Below are 24,277 nucleotides of genomic sequence, written 5' to 3' on the forward strand. Positions count from 1 at the left end.
TAGCGATATAATTTTACATTGACTTAGTAGGGCCTATAAATAACCTAAAATGCTTGTCTATGGTACTTTTCCATTCGCGTCTAGTTTTTGCATAGCGAAAACTAGTCCTATTAATATTGATAAAAACTGCTGGCAGTGGATTGAATATTTATCATAAATGGCAATATTTAAATTTAGCCCTTTTTTGCATTTCATTTAAGAAACTGTATGAAGTCATTAAAATTCAAAAGCATTTTTATGTATAGTATATTAGTTAGCATTTTAAAATTGCTCTATTAGAATTCTTGTATATTTTTCAGTTTATATGATGATGTATTCCTCTTGAAAATTAACTTTCAGGTTCAGTCGTGCCACTACAATTTGTCAGTGTTTATTTTAATATTTCTTCATTTTATATTTCAAGACAAAGTAAGATAAACCCACGGTAATCCTTTGCATTGGTTATCAAAATTTGTTATTATCTTAATATTCCGGGTTAATTATAATTAACCGTTTAACCAAATTTAATCTTTTAATATTTGTAGATTATAATAAAATTACATTTAAGAAATGCCGCCAATTCCAAGTAGAATGAGAGCTATATTGGTAACTAAACGCCAAAACTTTTTTTAATGGGTGCGTGCATTTGTGTTGTCCGGTGTTTGAAGACGCTTTGAATTCGCTTTCAATTTCTTCGTAGGAAAAATGTCGGGTGATACCGATAAAGCGAAAATCAGTGACAATCAGGTATAGTTGTGAAATATGTTTTTGTATTACATTTCTATGCAGTGGTGCGCGTCTTTTAAGAGTATTTTTAGTGGTGAAGTGATGTTATTTCCGTGTTATATCACTAATGTTTGTCTGCGTCTCAACATGGCTGACAGAACGTTTGCTTCCCGCTAAACGCGGGAACTGCGCCACGAAGGGTTGTGATATTAGTCAATATTTCACAAGAAAAACTGTGAATGCCATCGTGATCGGTTATCGAAACTGATGCTAATGGGATTATTTTCCAGATTTCGCATATTTTTGCCACCCCCGCCCCTTTGCATTTAGGTGCAGGCCTTTGTTAATGTACCACGATATATGTACATAATGACATTGATAGGAAATCCGCATGACCTTGGTATTTGGTTTTTGCGATTATTTTTTAGACGTAGAGTGATAATGTTGTCATTCCAATGCCCCGTCGCTTGGCGCTTCGCTATTTCGTTGCGGAGCTAGGCCGTCAATGTAAATAAACATGGTTTCTTTCGGGCATTTATTGCTGACTTCGGTCAATTTTCGTTCAGTTCAGCTTCTGATCATGCCGTAGTTGTAGTTTAATATCATATCTCTAAAGCATTATGGCTGAGGTCGATTGACCCTAAAATGTAAGACTAGATATAATTCCTATATGTACCTAGTCGCTAAATGTACACAGCTTGTATATTTGGGTATGTATAGCGGTAAGATTCTAAGTCTGTAACGTGATATGAGCCTTACGCGTTTGCAGTAAGGTTCAAATTCAAATGGCGGGAAATTCGAACTGACGCTTGAACTTCAGTTGCAGATTTGCCGACTGAAATTTCTGAATTGTAATTTTACATATGAATTAGAAATAGCGTTTTACTGTTTATTTGGTTCAATAAGTGAAATATTGCAATGAGAAGTTTTATTTTCATGCCCAGAACATGAGAAATTCATATTTTGTATGTCAAAAAGTATTACCCAATACCTAAACACCATGCCACCATACAATTTATGTTTAATAAAAGTATTTAGTTTAAAAGTTTTCCTTGTTAAGTAATAATTCCTTACAGGAAATGTAAAATACATATTAGCAACATAGGTACAATGCCACCAGATTGATATTTTCAATATCACAATCTCTAAAAAAAGATGTCAATTTAATACAATGCTAATTTGTCATTTCTAGCTACGTTAATATCACATGTCAGATACAAATTATTAAACACATAATATTTTAGCACATTTTACAGTCCAATATTTTAAGTAACTTGCATACAACATTAAAGATGATACAACCAATTTATTACAAAAGTGTACAGATTTACCCAACTATATTTACATCAGGATGTGTACATATTTTTTGCAGTTGCATAATTATTTTAGGTGTAAACCACGATTTATTTGTCCAAATGAAATATCAAATATCAAAAAATTATCATGTCATTATTGATACAGTCATTTATACACGCCTTAACTCTATAAGCCCTAATAACGTCACAAAGTCTACACCTTAGTCAAAATCTGTGGCTTGGCCGTTTCTCTACTGTCACATGGGGCTGAGGTGAAAAATGTATTCACTGTTCATAGCTCCGTGATTGATGAGCTATTCAGGGTTTTAGCTAAATTGAACATTCCATAGTGTAAGTATTGAACAACCAATTTAGCCAGGACCCTAAATCGCTCAACAATCATGGAGCATGACTATATGAATATTAGAATTCAGGTACATTAGCAAAATATTACATATGAAAATAAAATTCATTCAACTATTCAGCCATGTTTTTTTTTATTTAATTTTACCATTAGTGCCTACTATAATAAAATTTGCAACAACACAATCCTTTGAATGCCAAGAACCCCTAAAGGTGTCGTTACTAGTCGCGCCCACAGCGACGACGACACCTATAGGTGTTATGGTGGATGCTGTCAAAGTAACCTTCACACTTTCGAGTAACTTGTCAAAAACACCTAGGTAATTTTTGCGCACTTCATTTTGTAATAAATTACCGATAGGTAACTTAATATATGTCTCATCCCTCTTATTAAATGACAAACATAACACTTATTTTAACCACATTTTTATATTCAGGATGAAGACAAGAAGTCCACAGCCGGCGATGGGCATACAACAGAAGACGAGTCATCCCAAGACTCCAAGGGTGAGTGCCCGGTCCCTGACCAGGCCGCAGGTAACACCGATGTAGATCAACCAAGCGACGCGCCCAATAAAGATACCCTTGAAGGTCAGAGTTGTCGTGTTGGGTCGGCCTGTTCATCTACATTGCACCTAACCTGTGTGGGATACTAACTGTGGGTGGTTTTCATTTGTCCTAAGTAGGAGTGAGTGAATGATTATTTTTAATTGTGATAAGTTCAAGTTCAAATATAGTTTATTCATGTAGGCCTAGCAACAAGCACTTACGAATAGTAAGACAGTATTACATATAATTATTTTAAGCTAATTGTCAGAGCAATTTATTGATGTAAATATTATTCCATAGTACTAACGAATTCTAATACAGATCAAATTTAATACTAAGAATTTCACAAAATATCGTCAAACATAAAAAAAAATTATAAAAAAAATACTAGTCTCGAATGTTTCTAGAATAAATTCTAAATGTCAAACAAATAAAATAAAAAATAAAAATAACAAAGGAAGTACATACATTGGAATATCCATTTCATCATCATTATTCAAATCTAATAAATAATTAATCATTTCGAATTACAATTAATCCAACGTTGTTTTATCATTCATGTAGGTAGTCTTGTGTGGTATAAGAGCTTTAGAAATAAGTTTACACTTTACATGATTCTCCAATATGGTTTGGAAGTTTATTATAATAGTACATTACGATACAAGTGCGAAAAATAGGAAATAGTGGCGATAAATTAAAACACGACCGAAGGGAGTGTTTTAAATCGACACGAGTTGCGAATTAACTATTCGCACATGTATCGTACAACGTTTTACAGTACATATGGCCTTTAAATGTTCGACACAGTAACGTAATATGCTAATTTTCGCACTAGTGCGGTAAAGTAGCACCATATGTACTGTAAAATCTATTATGATATTAACAGATGTCGCCGCTTAATACGAAATAATGGTTTTGGCAGTCAATTGACAACATTTATGTACTAATAGGATAAATGGAAATTACCCTTTAGGCTGCGTTTCCACCAGAGATGTGCGAGGATGCGTTGCGAGAGATGTTTATTAAGTACCAATAGAATCACTACACGCTAAGCGAGGAAAATATGAATTAATTCAATTGGCTCTTAACAAACATCTGGTGGAACTGCAGCCTTACTCATTTTATTTGTTTGTTCTAAGGTGTAACAAGGTATGACATTTTTTAATGTCATCATCAATCTTTTCTCTCATTATCATCATTTTGCGTCATGAATTGATCATCATTAATTCATTATGATTTCCTTATACTTGACACACTTTGTACACCTCATTAATAGTTATTTGTTTTACAAGGGAGAGAGTGGAATCTTGAGCGTTGGAGGGTTTCAAGGCACGAGGGTTAAACAAACTTTGCCTCCGAGTGAAACACAAATTTTTTCACCACACCAACGCGAAGCAAATGCTAACTATAAAATACCAAAAAAATTGAACCAAATCAAATCCAAATTAACGTTATAAAAAATTATCATTCACAATCATTATATAAAAGTCAATTCTACCAGCTAACATAAGGAAACGACTCAAAATTTGTATCTGATTACTTTTCCCCACATGTAGATAAAATGCAACTTTCTCATTAGTTTTTCAACAATCAAGAGGGCCTTTACCAGTGGTGTGGTGAAAAAATAATAGTTATTAGTTTGAAAAAATAATAATAAACTTTTAAGGGGTCATCCATTAATTACGTCACACGAATTTGAAGTTTTTTTCCACCCCTCCCTCGTGGTGTGACATCACATTCTTCGAAATAGGTATTATTAATATTTTTGATAATAGACATATTAGTAATTTTATAACAAAAAACCGAGTAGGAAAAATAAACCATTATCGTTCCAATAACTCGTTATTTATCTTTACAACCAAACAAAAATTAAAAAATCGGTTACTGAGACTTTTAAAGTGACGTCACAAAGTTTGTGAATCCCCCTCCCCTTGTCACAACATGTCCCTTCCCCCTAAACGTGTGATGTAATTTATGGATAACCCCAAATGCAACTGAAAAAGCGGCCAAGTGCGAGTCGGACTCGCGCATGAAGGGTTCCGTACCATTTAAGACGTATTAAAAAAAATCTACTTGCTAGATCTTGTTCAACATTTTACCACTTTGGACACACATTTTACCACTTTGGAACTGTCTCTCGCGCAAACTATTCAGTTTAGAAAAAATGATGTTAGGAACCTAAATATCATTTTTGAAGACCTATCCATAGATACCCCACACGTATGGGTTTGATGAAAAAAATTTTTTTTTTAATTTATTGACGTATTAAAAAAACTATTCACTAGATCTCGTTCAAACCAATTTTCGGTGGAAGTTTGCATGGTAATGTATATCATATATTTTTTTTAGATTTTTCATTCTGTTATTTTAGAAGTTACAGGGGGGGGACACACATTTTTTCACTTTGGAAGTGTCTCTCGCGCAAACTATTCAGTTTAGAAAAAAATGATATTAGAAACCTAAATATCATTTTTGAAGACCTATCCATAGATACCCCACACGCATGGGTTTGATGAAAAAATTTTTTTTTTTAAATTTTTATGACGTATTAAAAAAAAACTACTTACTAGATCTCGTTCGAACCAATTTTCGGTGGAAGTTTGCATGGCAATGTATATCATATATTTTTTTTAGATTTTTCATTCTGTTATTTTAGAAGTTACGGGGGGGGGGGGGGACACACTTTTTACCACTTTGGAAGTGTCTCTCGCGCAAACTTTTCAGTTTAGAAAAAAATGATATTAGAAACCTCAATATCATTTTTAAAGACCTATCCATAGATACCCCACACGTATGAGTTTGATGAAAAAAGATTTTTTGAGTTTCAGTTCTAAGTATGGGGAACCCCCAAAATTTATTGTTTTTTTTTCTATTTTTGTCTGAACATCATAATGCGGTTCATAGAATACATCTACTTACCAAGTTTGAACAGTATAGCTTTTATAGTTTCGGAAAAAAGTGGCTGTGACAGAATCGGACAGACAGACGGACATGACGAATCTATAAGGGTTCCGTTTTTTGCCATTTGGCTACGGAACCCTAAAAAGGGGAAGTGTTCATTTTTAGGGTTCCGTACCCAAAGGTTCAAACGGGACCCTATTACTGAGACTTCGCTGTCCGTCCGTCCGTCCGTCCGTCCGTCCGTCCGTCCTGGTGACAGATCACCAGGCTGTATCTCATGAACCGTGATAGCAAGACAGTTGAAATTTTCACAGATGATGTATTTCTTTTGCCGCTATAACAACAAATACTAAAAACAGAATAAAATGGATATTTAAGGGGGGCTCCCATACAACAAACATAATTATTTTGCCGTTTTTATAAATAATGGTACGGAACCCTTCGTGCGCGAGTCCGACTCGCACTTGTTATTAACAATTGTTAACAAAATTAAACAGTTTTTCCGGTCCCAAAAACTTATTAAAAAAAACAAGCGTGTTGTGACTGTCGCGCGCTAACACGAAGACTACGTCTTAGCTATTTTACCTTATCTTTTAACATTAACCGTTAACGTTATCTTATCTTTTAACATTAACTTTTATTTTATATCTTTTATCTCTGTCCATGAACTATAATTGTTTATTTCATCATACTGAGATCAAGAACTGTAACTACTCAAAATGTCAATCAGTCAGGACCAGTAGCCACCATATCAATTACACAATATTAATCAATTTTGCTACAAAATTAATCTAAGGTACGATAAGAGTACGCACAGAGATAAGTTTCATTAGATAGTATACAAACACGATACTTTTACATAATACGAGTAGTGTAGCACGCGGCACGCCTATCGTATTAAGCGCGAGATATCATCTTCTGTCTCGTATATAGTACAATAAGAAAGGGATGGGAGAGGGGGTACCTACCACGATTCACTTGCCCAGTGAGATCTAGAAAAGGGCCTACACATGAAGCCGCAAGATTAGCACTAGATACCAACTAGACGTGCTGTCATGCAACAGATGTGCCATGACGTGTGTCCAGATTAGCCGAATACGCCTGCACATGATTCGCGAATCATTTACGAAAGGAACAACTGCTCGCGTGTATTAAGGGGCCCACTGATTAACAGTCTGCCGGACGTTATCGGCCTGTAAGTTAGAACAAAAAGTTTACAGTTCCCAACAACTGATAGGCCGATACCGTCCGGCGGACTGTTCAGAATTAGTGGGCCCCTTTACCCTTTAGGTATCGCCAGGAGAGTTAAGGTGAATGATAAAGTATTGGGTCATTACCTATGAAATTGGCGTTTTTGTTCATAAGTATTAGTCATGTCATAATTTATTTATTTTAATAGTAACTTCGAAGTATTTTTTAATTTTATTAGTGCGCTACATAACAATGATTTTACATACAATTATTTGCTACTTTTATTGTTTTATGTATTCAGAATACCGCCCTGAAAACAGCTCTTTTCATGTGCTGCCGGCTCGAATATTTAAATGACATATTTTTCTGACGGAAAAGATAAAAAAAATTAGATACAAAATGTGCCTTAAAAATGTCTCAGATTACTGGCAAAAATTTGTTTGGTTTGAAAATGCCATCACAAAATAATCCGCAAAATTAATTGTATGAATAATCGACTTTCGTTAAAGTTCTCCATACAAAACGCCAATTTCATAGGTACTGAATGAATTATTGGGTGAAGGTTGATGTGGAATGTTGAAATGGAAGCGACTTAGTAGATCTTAAAAAGAGAAACGTATTTTTTAAATAGTTAAGGTGAATGATAAAATAGTACTGAATTAATTATTGGGTGAAGGTGATGTGGTGCTAGTAAATGGAAGCGACTTAGTAGATCTTCAAAAGAGAAACGTATTTTTAAAATAGTTAAGGTGAATGATAAAATAGTACTGAATTAATTATTGGGTGAAGGTGATGTGGTGCTAGTAAATGGAAGCGACTTAGTAGATCTTCAAAAGAGAAACGTATTTTTAAAATAGTTAAGGTGAATGATAAAATAGTACTGAATTAATTATTGGGTGAAGGTGATGTGGTGCTAGTAAATGGAAGCGACTTAGTAGATCTTCAAAAGAGAAACGTATTTTTAAAATAGTTAAGGTGAATGATAAAATAGTACTGAATTAATTATTGGGTGAAGGTGATGTGGTGCTAGTAAATGGAAGCGACTTAGTAGATCTTCAAAAGAGAAACGTATTTTTAAAATAGTTAAGGTGAATGATAAAATAGTACTGAATTAATTATTGGGTGAAGGTGATGTGGTGCTAGTAAATGGAAGCGACTTAGTAGATCTTCAAAAGAGAAACGTATTTTTAAAATAGTTAAGGTGAATGATAAAATAGTACTGAATTAATTATTGGGTGAAGGTGATGTGGTGCTAGTAAATGGAAGCGACTTAGTAGATCTTCAAAAGAGAAACGTATTTTTAAAATAGTTAAGGGGAATGATAAAATAGTACTGAATTAATTATTGGGTTGAAGGTGATGTGGTGCTAGTAAATGGAAGCGACTTAGTAGATCTTCAAAAGAGAAACGTATTTTTTAAATAGTTAAGGTGAATGATAAAATAGTACTGAATTAATTATTGGGTGAAGGTGATGTGGTGCTAGTAAATGGAAGCTACTTAGTAGATCTTAAAAAGAAACGTATTTTTTAATGTAAAGCGTAGATAAACCGCCTATTCATGGTATGCTAGGTATAGTAAGTACAATCTACGGGTCATGCCTCGCTTGAATTATGAAAGGGTTCCGTAGCTAAAACATAAAAACGAAATCGTTATGTCACAGAGCCATTTTACTCGTAAACAGTGTAGGCATATTAATGGTAAACTGTGTTATGTGTAGGCATATTAATGAAATTTGGAATGTAGGTGAGTATTGTCAGCTGCTACTTACACTACTTAGTTTATTTAGTCATTCTTCAATTAGGGGTTTAATTTCTACTAGTGGTGTATAGTGGTTCGATTTGTAGCTGGCCCCAAGCGGCTAATCCTTTGTCTATTGTTAAGTAAAACCGCACGTGCCACTACCTGCAAAAAAAGGGTCGTATAATTCTAATTGGCACCTGAGTGCCGGCTAGCCCAACGCTCAAAAAAACCAGTGTAGGTGCGCTCTCCGATAACGCGCCTTTGTTCCGCAACTCGAGGACACATTTTAGACTGGTTCTAAATTTTATAACCTCAAAAGTAGTGGTAACTTTTTTCCTCTTAAATTAAATCTGAGTAAATATATGTATGCATTAAATTATAGTGTCGTTTACATATAATCCTACGAAGAAAAAGTTTATTACCATTACTTTTGAGGTTAGAAAAATTCAATCCAAAAAAAGGAGTATATTTCTGATTGTACTTTCCCCTTGAAGTAAACGAACTGAAGTGATGAACTCTGCCATGCTAAACCCGGATACGATGTTCATAAAAATCTCGTTTCTACCACTAGGTTACTAGTGCGCTAGGCACCGGTTTCGTTTATGACTAAAATTATTTAAATTCAAGGTCAGTTTGGGAAGAATATTTATAAGGTTATTTAATATGCCGATCGTTTTCTATTTTACATAGATAGCTTTATTATTTCGTAAATTCTAAATGTAGACATGATGTAAATTTTCTTTTTAGCTTAGGACACATATGGCATAGGTATTCTACCGTAATACCTGAGGTTTCTCGTTATAATCGATATTTAAGGCCAGGCCACACCGGTTGCGTGTGCGTAGACGTGGACGTGCACGTGCGCGTTCCGTTGCGTTGTAAACTAAGAATTCTCATAAGATATGACACACCGCTTGCGTGACGTGTGCGTGACGTGCGCGTGCGCGTGACCTGCACGCATTGCAGCTCCGACGAGACAAACCGGCTGCGTGCTGCGTACACGCGTGCACGCAGCGGAGCGGCAACGTCGCTTCGTTGCGTGCAGTGATGACGTTGTGTTTAACGGCGTTCCCTATGAGAGGGCGAACCGAGCGGGTTCGGACACGCACAGCTCGGTGCTGCATGGTGCTGTGCGTGTACACGCGCAGCTCTCTTGTATTTATTTACAACTCGGGCGGTGCGATCGATTTTAGGTACTATTGGAATACAAGTTAGTTTATGTATTGGGAACTATTGTGCGATGAATAATATTATATACTCTCAATTATCTCGATTCAAGTATGAGACATTTTCTTCTTGCAATAGCGGCATTAAATAGGTGACCTTGCATTAGGTACTATGAAGCAAAGGCAAAAATGTTTTGACTCATTGCTTCTTTATTTTCGGGCAAGTTTTGACTCGAAGTCAGTTCATTTGATATCACTCGTATCATGTCGCCGTGTGTAATTTTGACAAAATTGTTCAAGCAGCATGCAGCTTTTGTAAGGCGAGTATAATAATATGAAAATAGTATCGCAGGAGTATTTTGTGTTAAAAGCAAGAGGAGTGCTTCCTCTTTGTCCGGTAAACTGCTGTCGAACATTGGTAGTCGTTTAGAAACTAGGAAATAATACGCAAATTTATATAGGCGGATGTACACGCAGCATGCACGCACGACAGAGCTGCAGCGTGCGCCTGCGTGGCGTGTGCAGCACTCTGCAGCACTTGCGTTGCGTGACGTGCGCGTAACCCGGTGTGACAGGGGTGCTGTGCACGTCTACGCTTACGTCGACGCACACGTGTTGCGCACGCAAGCGGTGTGGCTCGGCCTTTAGCGTTGCCATAATTATTCGGAACGCATAACGGCTCATAACTTAAAGCCTTAAACTCACATAGGTATATAAACAATTTGGTAAAACAGAGATGATTGTGACCATTTATATTCCGTGACCATATAGGTATATTGACAACCGGTCTAGTGACCCTGCCTATGAAGCCGACGGTCCCGGGTTCAAATCCTGGTAAGCGCATTTATTTGTGTGATGAGCACGGATATTTGTTCCTGAGTCATGGGTGTGTTTTATGTATTTAAGTATTTATAAATATTTATATATTATATATATCGTCGTCTAAGTACCCTCAACACAAGCCTTATTGAGCTTACTGTGGGACTTAGTCAATTTGTGTTAGAATGTCCTTATTATATTTATATATATTCTACAGTGGTATTGAATTACGGGCCGGGTAAAAATGCGGGACGCGACGCGACAATACGGTGACAGTCCTGTATATACGGGACCCTGTCGATATTACATGTACGGTTTTCAAAAATGTTTATCGAAATAGCATAGATAGGGCCTTTAATACTAAAACGGAAATTGGACAAGTACACAACTGATAATCTTGTTAAACGTGTTGAAAATATCGAAAGTTGTTTATTACGGAAATTGATATGGTAGGCTGTGTCAATATGACTCCTACCAAAAATTTGCATTTCTTAATATTTCACAAACAATTACACGAAAAATTAAAATCGTCATCATGATAAAACGTGATGTGAAAAGTTATCTACTATGAAAAGTTTCCGTTGTAAAAATTATTACAAACAGAAAGAGACTGTTACAGTACCTAAAATAATTTAATTTCAGTACCATTTCGTACCTTGTCGTAAGGGCCGATTTAGACGGCACGCGAACTCGCATGCTATTTTAGTTACATTGCGGACTATTGAGGTTACAACCAATTCGGCGACCGATCAAATACCGCAATGTAATGAAACTCGCATGCGAGTTCTCGCACCGTGTAAATGAGCCCTAAAGTTGCAAAACTGTCCCAATAGTAGCATATTAGTAGAATGTGGAGAAGTTGATGTCGATCAAGGGGAGGGGCACATGATTAATATATAACAGTATTCCTTGAAATTTTCTAAAAATCGGCCTAACATATGATGTACTTGGCATTTACGGTTATTATTGTAATTTCGAATCGAAAAGTAGAAAAAAAACACATTTTTATTTTTTCCAATATTTCTAGTTCCTCCTATGAAAACTCCAAATAGGGAACCATACATAATTAAGAGATTTAGCCTCTCTAAAATGAGGTATCAACTGTTTAAATCGTAAACATACTTGCCTAGTTACGGCAAAATAATAGTCGTCTTTAACATTGAACAGACACTTTCTATGGTTGTTTTTAATGGTACACTTTTGCACCGAACTGTAAGTCACCTAAAAGTAACTTCAAAAATACGCCCCATTAAAACAATTTCATGATGAATTTATAGTGGCAGAATTTCTTAATTATGCATGGTTCCCTATTTGGAGTTTCCATAGGAGGAAATAAAAATATTGGAAAAAATAAAAATGTGTTTTTTTTTTTCTACTTTTCGATTCGAAATTACAAAGTAACCGTAAATGCCAAGTACATCATATGTTAGGGGGATTTATAGAAAAATTTACGGAGTACTGTTATGTATTAACCATGTGCCCCTCCCCTTGATCGACATCAACTTCTCCACATTCTACTAATATGCTACTATTGGGACAGTTTTGCTCCTAACTGTAGGGACCTCATACTATTGTCACTGTGACCATGTACGAAATGGTATTGAAATTCAATTCCTTGACCGTACATTACCGCATCATTATTGTATTCGTTTGTATTTTATTATGTAATAGGCCCGAGGTATTAGGTAATGTAGCGTATTGACATTGTCTTCATTATATTTTCCTTTGGTACAGGCGACGCCAAAAGCACAACGGCTAATGGGAAGGAAGATGACGCGGGCGGAGACGACTCTAAGGACGAGAAAAGAGACGCGAAAGCAGAGGGTGATGTAAAAAAGGTATTGCATAATAAAATACTTTTTTCTTCGTTGATTTATTTCATAGACACACTGTTTACAGTTTACTTAAGTAATTTTCAACTTCATATTTTTTAAAGACTACGATATATTTTTTATCGCAGGAAGAAAATGGTGAAACACACGATGACGACGAGAAGGATAACGTGAAAGATAACAAGAGCACTAAAAAACCGCCCGCCAAGAAGAAGGCTAAGAAAGAGGTATGTATTTAGATATATGCATAGAGATACATAACTCCTTATTTTAGGCAAAAAATACCTCCCTGTTTTGTGTATTTATTTCTTATGCAGAATTTTTAGGTCGTAGAGGCGATCAGGCTTGATCGTGTATTTTTTTTAGGTCTGGACCGTTAAAAGGGTTTTAACAATATTTAATTCCAGTATGTTTCGGATGAATATGGCATCCATCTTTTCTTTGCATCGCTTCCTCGGTTGATTTTGCCTCTAAGGGCTTCCGATATTTCATGCATCCATCCATTATAATATGGCAATAGTCTTGTTATCCACCCTGGGGGCCTTAAGTGACAATTGTTATAAGTAAATGCTAATCGAAACTTAAATATTTGACCGAAGCGTTAGCAAAGGTCACCGTTTTGACTCTGGCAATCTAATTTCGTATGTCCGGATGTTCTCTTCTACAGGTCGCAATTCTCAACCGATTCTCGTAAATTTTTTTTAGCAGGTTTAGTAGTAGCAAAAAAAAATTCTGTCGTTTAGTTTTTCGGAAAGAGTTCAAAATGGTATAAATTGGCATAAAGGACTTAAGTGCTATTGTGAGTACGTTGTGATAATTACTCAACGAAGTAAGTATATTTTTGTTTTGACATGTTTTAAGCTTATCAATCTCATCGCGAGCTTATCTATAGCTCACAGAGCCACTAGTATAATCTATTAACCACGGCAATTCTCTGAAATTGTCTTCCCGATATCTGTTTACTTTTCGATTGACTTTCGTCGATAAACGATTTTCTTACGATCAGTAATGTTGGCTACGACACCAGTGTACTCATGCCATTTTATCTAGTATAGCCTCAACGCCCGCTGACCTCGGTTCTCGAGTGAATGGATTCCTGCAGGCGTTCTACATATGCCCAAAGCTTCGGTCTCTACCTGGATAGATCTTTAGCCCAACGGCTTATGAGTGACTGGGCTCAAAAGACCTTCAATACGGAGTCAATCTGTCTTTGATTGGACTTAATTTAACATATTTATATTTCCTACAGGATACAGAAGAAGAAGACGAGGATGAGGAGGAAGAAGAGGAGGAGGATGAGGAGGGAGAGGAGGGTGACGAGGAGGGAGATGAGGAAGAAAAGAAGCCCAAAGAAAAGTAAAGTGTATTATATTATATAATTCCATCTAACGAATTTTGAAAGTAAGAGGTTAAGAACCCTAACAGCCGAATTATTCTGTATAGTACGATTCCGGCCTCTAACACCATAACCCCTGAAAATTTTCAATATCGCCAGTGTCATAAGTAAAATCCCTTTTTAGTTATACCACGTTATATAATATATGTATAGTACGGTAAATACTTTAAAAAGCTTTAATTTTTTTTTATGACTATACATTTTACAGTATGACTTATTTGTAGGTTAATAAAAAATACTTGTTCACTTGCAAAAATTTCTTAGGAGTAGGCAATATCGGCTCTTACGCCCTTGACCACCTGGTGGAATAAATGTATCAATAGATGTATGCACTAAATCATGTCCTTGGTGGGGTCCGAGATGTGTTCAATGGAATTTAACGGTACATTACCTTTAATTAGCAAACATGATAATAATGTTTCTTATTCAGGGTAAAGAAGCCAGCAAAAAAAGCCAAAGATGGCGACGATGAGGGCGACGACGAGGAGGGCGACGAAGAGGGAGAAGAGGAGGAAGAAGAGGAGGAGGAGGAAGAGGAGGCTCCCAAACCTAAGCCCAAGAAAGAGGTAAGATTTATCATACATTTGACTTTTTTATGGGGGACGTGCGTGAACAGTAGGGCGAAGCACACGAACCCCACTTGTCATTTGTCTCTTGTTCTTTTTCATTGACGTAGCAATTTTACGCCATATGATGCGCAAGACCTTTCTATTCAAAAAAATCCATTTTAGATTAGAGAAAACAGGCTCGTGATTCAACCTTATGTTAATATGTTCAGCCCACGGAACCGCCTGTGCCGCTGCCTGCAGGCAAGGGCATCCCACTTGGCCACATCAGTAATGTTGAGATCTCACTCTCGCGCTTCAAGACCCAGGATCAGAAGATCCTTCATCAGTTCCTATACGGGGTAAGTCTTAACCTTTTATTGCAGGAGTTAGATTTAGAAATTTGTCAGCCATTGTAAATGGACTTAAATTCTATGGACTTGATTCTCTTTGGTGGGGCTGAATGATATCCTTAATAGCAAATATTTCTAGAATTCGCCAGGATGCTGTGTTGACTTGGCTGTGAGAAACCTGTATTTGTACTTTTTAATGTTTCAACACAGTCATACTTGTATACTTATAAAATATCGATAATGCACTTAAGACACCGCGACGCGCGCGACGTCTGTTGTTGAATAATAAAAAAAAACTTATTTAGGGACGGGTGATCTTAAGAAAACATTATATTATCCTATCAAATTTCAACTCCAACATCCAACGTTTCAATGACAATATTATTTTATAGACTTCTTAAAAATGTTGTATAAAGGAGTCTTATTGTTAGGTTTTGTGTTGTACGGTCACAGACTTCTACTCTAACTCAACCTTAACTACATTAAGGGTATTAGATTGAACCCTAATTCCTGATTCTTTTATAATATTTTTTATTTTTATTTTAAATAAACTAGTTTTAGTCCCAAAACTTAGTTATTAATGTATACCGGTTGTCTCTGCAGCAATTATGCCTCGACCGCAACGTCAAGCGCAACATCAAGAAGTTCCGCGGCTACGAGTGGGCGATAGGCTCCGCCGAGTACAAGGCCAAGCTCGAGGAGACCTCCAAGATGGAGCCCAAGCAAGTGCGCACTATGTGCGAGATGCTGGACTTGGACAAAAAAGGTACTGTTGTAGTGTAGAGTTAGTTTAGTGGCCCATAGGATCCACCAAGTACAAGGCCAAGCTCGAGGAGACCTCCAAGATGGAGCCCAAGCAAGTGCGCACTATGTGCGAGATGCTGGACTTGGACAAAAAAGGTACTGTTGTAGTGTAGAGTTAGTTTAGTGGCCCATAGGATCCACCAAGTACAAGGCCAAGCTCGAGGAGACCACCAAGATGGAGCCCAAGCAAGTGCGCACCATGTGCGAGATGCTGGACTTGGACAAGAAAGGTACTGTTGTAGTGTAGAGTTAGTTTAGTGGCCCATAGGATCCACCAAGTACAAGGCCAAGCTCGAGGAGACCACCAAGATGGAGCCCAAGCAAGTGCGCACCATGTGCGAGATGCTGGACTTGGACAAGAAAGGTACTGTTGTAGTGTAGAGTTAGTTTAGTGGCCCATAGGATCCACCAAGTACAAGGCCAAGCTCGAGGAGACCACCAAGATGGAGCCCAAGCAAGTGCGCACCATGTGCGAGATGCTGGACTTGGACAAGAAAGGTACTGTTGTAGTGTAGAGTGAGTTTAGTGGCCCATAGGATCCACCAAGTACAAGGCCAAGCTCAAGGAGACCACCAAGATGGAGCCCAAGCAAGTGCGCACTATGTGCGAGATGCTGGATTTGGACAAGAAAGGTACTGTTGTAGTGTAGAGTTAGTTTAGTGGTCGATAGGGCCCACCAAGTACAAGGCCAAGCTCGAGGAGACCACCAAGATGGAGCCCAAGCAAGTGCGCACCATGCTGGACTTGGACAACGAAGATATGGTTATAATATATTAGATTAAGTAGTTGTTTTTATATTAAATGGTTCATAAATAAAGGCAAGATTTTTGGACAGAAATCGCGTGAGTGTATTGTACACAGCGTTAGTGTAGTATATGCACGACGTGTAGTTTTAGCGGGATAACTCTGTAATAAATTGCATTCGTTAGCTGTGGACAATAAACTTATTGTGCATTTTTATCTTGCTTTATGATAATAGTGTAAAATGACAATTTGTTAGGCTAGTAAAAATTGATTCAAGGATTTCTTCTCATTTATGTTGTGTTTGTTGTCATTTATGTTTGTTATTATGTTGAAATGCAAAATATGTTCTTGAACATCGGAACTGCCGTTTTTTCTGCAGGCGATTCTCTCGGTATCTGTAATATCGTATTCGATCGAAAGCTGACGTCGAGCTACTTTCGATATTATTAAGGTCAATATTTCGCGTGTCAACGAAATAAGTCAGATGAGATACACAGTCAAATCAGTGGGGCGACAATCCTTCTTTCGGCTTTTCCCGGCTCCGTTCGGCTGAGCATTGCTCCGAGCAATTATTAGGGTTGGCACAACTTGAAGTCGTCGACCACAGATAAGAGAATGACGAATTTTGACTACCCGAAATGGCCGAAAGGGATAGTGCCACACATTAGAAAGTGACAGACTAATTCGTCGCCGAATCCCTGTCAAACTTCGGTTCTATAGGAAGTGTAACTTCTGTACGGTAGTAGTATTATTTATTCTGTGGTAAAATGTGCGCAGGCTCGGGTGCGGAGCTGGCGGCGCGGCTGGTGGGCTTCCTGCAGCAGCCCGTGAACAACTCCGTGCACGCGCGGGGCGTGGCGCGCGCGCCGCCCGCCGCCGCCGCCGCGCCCGGCGGCCGCCCGCGCCGCTCCGCCGCCGCCAAGGTGCACAACCGAGGTATACACTACACTACACAATACGCTACCCAACTAGATTGAACATTTCTTGTTGTGATTCTGCCCCGTTAGCCAGCAGTACAGCCGCATCTGTTTTAAGCACCACTTTAAATGTTCTGAAGTCATAGTTTAAGAATGAGAAGAAGAACATAGTAGTTTACAAGTAGTTACGAGTGTCAAGGAAAAATATGTCACCCACCAATAGGTGGAATCCAGAATTTAATAACTAAAAACTCAAAAAATCTAACAACATTTTCTGGTCAATTCATAAAATACCTAGTAATTAAATGTTTTGGTCTAGGCTATTCCGATGAGGAGTATGAGACTGACCCGGAGACGAAAGTCAAGGGTCCCAAACCAGCTAAGGATGGCTCAGAAGATTCAGATGTAAGTACAGTTGAATGAATAATGAAGCAATTTTGAAGCAAATTTACATATTATATTACATAGTAATATACTTTTTGTTAATGGCTTTTCGAAACCTCCAATATGTTGTTTATTTGTAAATTTAAGCTCAGGGATGCACCCTCAAAATTAACGGAAATAAAAGAAACGATGTACGACACGAATTGCTATTCCTGCCGAGGCATACCTCGGCAGGAATAGCAATTCATGGATTCGTCTTTGTCGGATTCCGCTTCTCGTCGTCCGACAAAATCGAAACTTATCCACAAATTTCCCTTTCCCGGTTTCTGCAATAATGTACTACTATCATCCAGGGTTCGTTCAACCCGAGCGGGTCCGAGGAGGCGGACTCGGACTTCGACCCCGAGGGCGGTGAGAGCGCGGGCGGCGCCACGCGCAAGCGCAAGAGCACCGGCCGCCGCCGCTCCAGCGGCAAGCCGGCCAAGCGCGGCAAGCGCCAGCGAGGCAAGCCGGCCAAGGTAACACCGAGACTTATTACCATTCGCCACTCACTCGGATTCTTCTAGAACAAAACTCAAGACTACGGTCTGCGAGTCTTCCGACTCGCCAATTCCTACTTTTAGCCTGCGGAAAGAAAGTGGGACAGCCCTGGACGTTGTTTAAGTGCCCTTAATTATAAAAGTTTGGTAGGGTTTATGAACTTACGCGATTATTTATTTATAATTAACCCCAGTTTAAAATCTTTCAAGCAATCAATAAAAGAAAACACTTAAAAATACATATATTTGAGTGTCGCCTATGTTATCAATTAGGTGGGTCCGCACAGCGAGCGAGCGAGCTCGTACGTGCGAGGAAATTTCCTCACGCACAAACCGGCCAGTGTAGACGTGCCGCGGCCGAGGCGGCGCATGCGTTTTCCTCGCCCCAAGGCGCGCCGCTTCGGCCGAGGCACGTCTCACTGGCCGGTTTGTGCGTCAGGAAATTGCCTCGCGCATATGTGGACCCGCCTATTAGCTATTTTACCCCTTCGGGGTTAATTTAATTGTTCCAAGGTAATTGATATTCAGTGTTATCTAATAACAGATAAAACTAAAACATACAGGTAGGCATAAGGTCTACCAATGGCCAGTTAAGTGTTGTTCAGGTTTAAGTAATCTGCTTCGTATTTGATTTGAGGCATTCGAAATGCTAATCAATGTTTTTCCACCAGGGTAAGAAGGGTCGCGCGGCAAAGCGGGCACGCTCTGAAAGCGAGGAAGAGAGCGAAAAGTCCGAGAGCGAAAACGAGTCAGAGTCCGGCGGCGGCAGCGACGGAGAGGAATCCGATGTAAGTTGCTATTATGATAAGTCAATTCTAGAAGTTGTCTCTAGATTTACTGAAATTGACAAGCTCACATAAATGGCAGAATCACCCGCGTTTTGAACTTTCCGTCATCGCGTTGCTAACCGATTTAATATTGTTTCAATCTGTAGAATCTGCCGAATACGGGGTTTGATTGGCTGAAGGGCTTACCCTTGGATTGCAGACCCTACAACGCGCACAAACAGACTTCTATGAGACAACTGTTTATGATTTATAATTTTGTTGCACAGGAGCCAAAGTCCAAGCGCGGCCGGCCGGCGGCCAAGGGTCGTAAGGGAGTCGTCGCTAAGAACGCTAAGGCGACGCCGGTCAAACGAAAAGCGCCTACGCCACCAGGTATTTCTTTCATTCTTAAAAAAAAACAGAGTTGCTGAGACGAAACTGTCATTTTCAACCATTTTCTAGTGTTTACTTGCGACACGCAGTCATTGACAGGTGAAGGCTGAGCGGTGAATGACTCAAACCTGATAAGCGAGTATGTGTTCGGGCGAATTCAGCTTGTTAGCAAGTCAATGGTTTTAATTGAGTGTTCCTACCTCTGTCTATCTGTCAACTGTTAAACCACCATGTTAAACCATTAGAAATGATTCTAACGATAGTATTATTCCCTCAGCCAAGAAGAAGCCAGCGGGCAAGGCGGCGGGCCGACCGGCCAAAAAGCCAAACAAGAAGGCCGCGTCTTCTGAAGAGGAGTCCGGGGAGGGGAGTGAGGAGGAGGAGGGTAGCGAGGAGGAGAGCGCGGGAGACAGCGACGCGCCCGTCGACAAGAAGAAGCGCCCGCCCACGGTAATGTACCGCTGTAGTGTATACGAACTGCTCGAGCGGGCAAGTAGGCCGTGCTGTCTTCCGAGGAGGGTTCTGGGGAAATGGGGAGGAGGAGGGTAGCGAGGAGGAGAGCGCGGGAGACAGCGACGCGCCCGTCGACATAGAGTATCGTAATCGACTTGTAGACCACTGCTGGTATGTTCAGCCAAACAATAAGGCCGCGTTTTCTGAAGAGGAGTTCGGGGAGGGAAGCGAGGAGGAGGAGAGTACGGGAGACAGACGCGCCCGCCCACGGTATGTACCGTTGAGTATCGTAATCAACTTGTAGGCCACTGCTCGACATAGTTGTAATGTAATTAATGGTGCTCAGACGGATCCAATAGCTTATGTTACATTTTTTTAAATTTTATTAGTTTCTAAAATTCATGCTAAGTGATTGACGATCAGTTAGCAAATTACTACTGTGTGGCGCTAGCCTACAGCCACTATTATGTACAGTCGCCATCAAATATATCGGAGCGGCCGAGATGGTCAAAAATATCTGAACATGCACCTAACGCCTTGACAATAGCGGCGTGTTCAGATATTTCTGAGCACCTTGGCCGCTCCGACATATCTGATGGCGACTGTACAACACAGTAACGACCAATCTTGTTTCAAACTAAGTGGTTACAATCATGTAAAAACTGCCAATGTCTTTTTTGAGGCTATACGCACAAATCTCAACGCATTTAGCGCGATTGCTTCCCTTTGCGTTATGACTCCAGCGTCCGGTACTGTACGAATTCCATGCATCGATTAAAAAGACCAACCTCTTGTGCACAGATTATGAACAACTTCCGAAAATAAAGACTTTTGTTAGGTCCTAAAAAGAAGGCGCCGTCAAGTGAGGAAAATTTTTAACTCTATTCTGTATCCATAAATGGCTGTTTAACTCTAATATTGTTATACCAGGACGATGAGATCAAGAAGTACGTGAAGCAAATCCTCGAGGGAGCTAACCTCGAGCAGATCACGATGAAGACCGTGTGCAAGCAGGTGTACAGCCACTACCCCGACTTCGACCTGGCGCACAAGAAGGACTTCATCAAGGCCACAGTCAAGTCGGTCAGTAAATAACATATTCACTTGATAGCTTTTTCAATCATTTTTTACAAACTATTGCACACATTATTTGTTACATTTGTTAGTTGGGTGAATCAATGTCACTCATTGCTATGGTTACGTGGCCCCAGAAAACTCTTTAAACTAATGTATTTTTGTCGTAGTTAGAACCTATTTCCATAATGGGCCATCTACTAAGTTTGTTAGTAGAACGTAGCGAAGCATTTGTTTAAACAAACTGTGCCACTTTTGTCCCCTGCGGAATGGGACAGAATAACAAAACAATAGTTGAACCACCCAGTTTTTTTTTTGTGTCAAGATTTGCCAGAAAGATTTTTTGGTCTGATGATGAAGACCGAAAGTTAGAAGAATTGATGGGGCTCATAAGAGTCATAAGTTTAAAAAATTCAAGCTTTAAAATATCATGGCACCACCCTTTGCTTTTATGAGAGTAAGTTAAAGTAGTAAGGTAAGGTGGGGTAAGTCGAACATAGTTTATTTTGCTCGGGGCAAGACAAACAGTATGAGGATTCCATACAAGTGTCTTGTCTTGTCCCAGTGATAGACTTATCCCACCGTACCGTATTATTTTTTATTGTTTTTTTCTTTTTTGTTGCAGTGTATTTAAGATGTTAGGAGTTAAGGCGGAGTGTAGATGTCTTCATAGTATACCTATAGTTTATAAAAGGACATATTATATATTATTACAATAATAATATATTATGAGAAATAAATATCTGAGGCAGTGGAACACCCGCTTCATAAAAGGTAGACTTGCTTTTTTTATTTTTTACGTTATATTACTCTTTTTTTTTTTATTACACTTTGTTGGACATATATTTGCGTGGATCAAGTTGATCTTATCCAATTTTAGAGTCAAAGGAAATTTAAGGACAATGGTTCAACCCGCAGAAATCTGTCAATAAAATTTGATCCTATCATAAAGAAAAATCCTTCCTTGAAATTACACATTATTGAGGAAAAGTATCCAACTTTTAGCTAAACTACGTCCAATGTAATGTAATGCCGTTATTCATGAATGCGCTTCAAGTCTATGTTTGCATTTCAGCTCATCTCTTCGTGAGCAGTGAGTACTCGGCCGCAAACACATTCATAGAAGTAAGGTACACCACTTAAACCTAGACTAATGCCGCGCCGCGGCCCCGCTCGTGCTCGCACCGGGGCTATTCTAACATAAACTTTCTGTCAAATTATCGCCTGTATCGGGTATATTACATCCACCTTTCCTATGCATGCTCATTCTGTCACATTAGTGTCAATTTCGCACTTTGGGCGTGTCTATAAATGGGTTACCCTGAAGAAAATGGACAACTTTTAAAACAATTTGAATACTCTCATTCGGTATTTTCCCTCGCTTGCCAGGATTGATTTACGGCAATTTTTAGAGGTAATGAAATAAACAGTCCATGTATATGTGTCCAATGTCAGTGAATATACTTATCTCCCGTATAGTATTAGATAAAATGTAAATGAATGGTCTATACATGACTAAAACGATGAAGTTTGTCCATTTTTAACCTGGCCTCGAATACCCCGCGTTCGCCCGGGCAGCGTCGCGGCGCGGGCCTATGTAATTTTATGTTCTAGGAATAATTTCCACTAGAAATAAGTATAACGAAATAAGCAGCTCTAAGTTTTTACATCTTGTTTTCAATGACTTGTAATTATTGTGGTGTTTTGTTTACGCCGTTCACTGTTTTGTTGATTATTGTAAGTGAAACTGCCCAGTCGGCGTTAAGCTCCACAAAAATAGATATCCACTACGTTTTTGACCACATCCAGAAGAAAAATAGCATTTTGGGACCATTTTAAGTTATGACCTTAACGCGCGAGATATCTAAGTCACTCATTTAAGTACTTTTTATTTTTTACATCGAAAACATTGTACAAAGTTCAGAAATCCCAATTTGTCTTTAAGTTAAAAGTTGTTGATTGGTTTTTATGAAAAAATATCTCTCGGAACGTAAGTTTATTTTTTTAATACGAACGTAGATTTAATGTCGAAATTTTTCGCAGTCTCACACTATCGCAAAAGTAAAACTATTTGGGCTAAGAATTGATTAAGTGTACTTTTAGTATGTGTAAATATACACAATGGTTTGGGACGTGTGATTAAATATATTATGTAATCTGAACGTAGTATGTCATATCTAAGAAGAACTCGCTATTATATTGGATATTTAAAGTCAGAAAATATTTTGGCCTTGACTTTACCTGAAATTCGTCAGTCTAGACGGAATTTATAACAATACAGTATAAGATATCTAAATGAATTTATGCTTTCGAGTCCCGTCGCCGTCTCGATCATGTATTTACACCGTGAATATAACATTGACATTTACTAATCACTGTCCACTATGAAATATAGTGTTGACATGCATCTTAAAATCGATCGCGGTATGATTTATTTAAGTTTGTCAAATAATTAGTACAATAATGTTATAAGTAGAAACTTGTAAACGGAACGTTTCTAACCGGGGACTCGGCGCAGAGCTACTGAGTGTACAATATAGTTCACAGTTTATAAAGCTACAGTTGCAAGTGAAAAGGCGGTGCGCTTCTATGGTGTTGTACACAGAAATGTGTAGTTTTGTAGAGTGTGGAGTTGTTTAAGCGCGTCGCGTCCCCGGCGTTCGCTGGATGTTATGTAATCGCCTACGAGTACACTGCGGTGTGCTGCAGTCTCGCTTCGTGTTATGTTGGGTGCTCCAGCAGTAGATGTGTGTGGCCGACGTCGCTCCGCGGGTGTAGCCGTGCGGCCGCTCCGGGACGCCCACATGGTGATATAGAGAGGACGACTCTATGGGACCTCTCTATACTACGATGTACTGGACGATCCCACTTCTGTTATTTTTTCCCGCCTCCCGGCGCGCTCGCACCCCTATTATTAAGCTAGCTCTAAACGACATTAAAGGTGTAACTGTGAATTTTTAACCTTATTTGGTTGACGTTTTTTTTGTGTAAATGGCTGATCTGTAGCGCAGTAGTGACACGGTGTGAGCGAGCGACTGGTTCCCTTTTACAATTGGATTATAGATAATAAAGTAAATAAAAAGTTTGATATGTCTCTTTTATTTCCATCCTTGACGTCTCCTGCTGTATAAAATATACAATATCTTACAAATGTATAATATAATTTACATAGCTTATCTATACATAAATGGTACACATAATATGTATACAATGTATACATAAATTGCATTATGCTAAGTTACGGACGGATGCCAAGATTCAAATTAAGTACATAAATACATTAAATTAACTGAGATTAGACAAATAATGTAAATTAAACTTAAAACTACAAGGCGTTTTGTGACTTG

General features: G+C 38.6%; 1 protein-coding gene across 1 annotated transcript; it reads left to right on the top strand.

The window, feature by feature from the left end:
• Nucleotides 1-578: 578 nt before the first annotated feature.
• Nucleotides 579-24,018, top strand: LOC133530146 (protein DEK). Its single transcript, XM_061868003.1, has 16 exons — nucleotides 579-726; nucleotides 2,801-2,954; nucleotides 12,464-12,567; nucleotides 12,690-12,788; nucleotides 13,811-13,917; nucleotides 14,388-14,523; nucleotides 14,736-14,864; nucleotides 15,459-15,621; nucleotides 17,181-17,339; nucleotides 17,640-17,725; nucleotides 18,058-18,222; nucleotides 18,915-19,031; nucleotides 19,298-19,403; nucleotides 19,681-19,853; nucleotides 20,787-20,939; nucleotides 22,006-24,018. Exons 1-16 carry the CDS (start codon nucleotides 685-687, stop codon nucleotides 22,018-22,020), a joined length of 1,908 nt encoding a protein of 635 aa, XP_061723987.1. The 5' UTR covers nucleotides 579-684; the 3' UTR covers nucleotides 22,021-24,018.
• The last annotated feature ends 259 nt before the right edge of the window (nucleotides 24,019-24,277 follow it).

This window comes from Cydia pomonella, chromosome 22, assembly GCF_033807575.1.
Source record: "Cydia pomonella isolate Wapato2018A chromosome 22, ilCydPomo1, whole genome shotgun sequence".
NCBI lineage: Eukaryota > Metazoa > Arthropoda > Insecta > Lepidoptera > Tortricidae > Cydia > Cydia pomonella.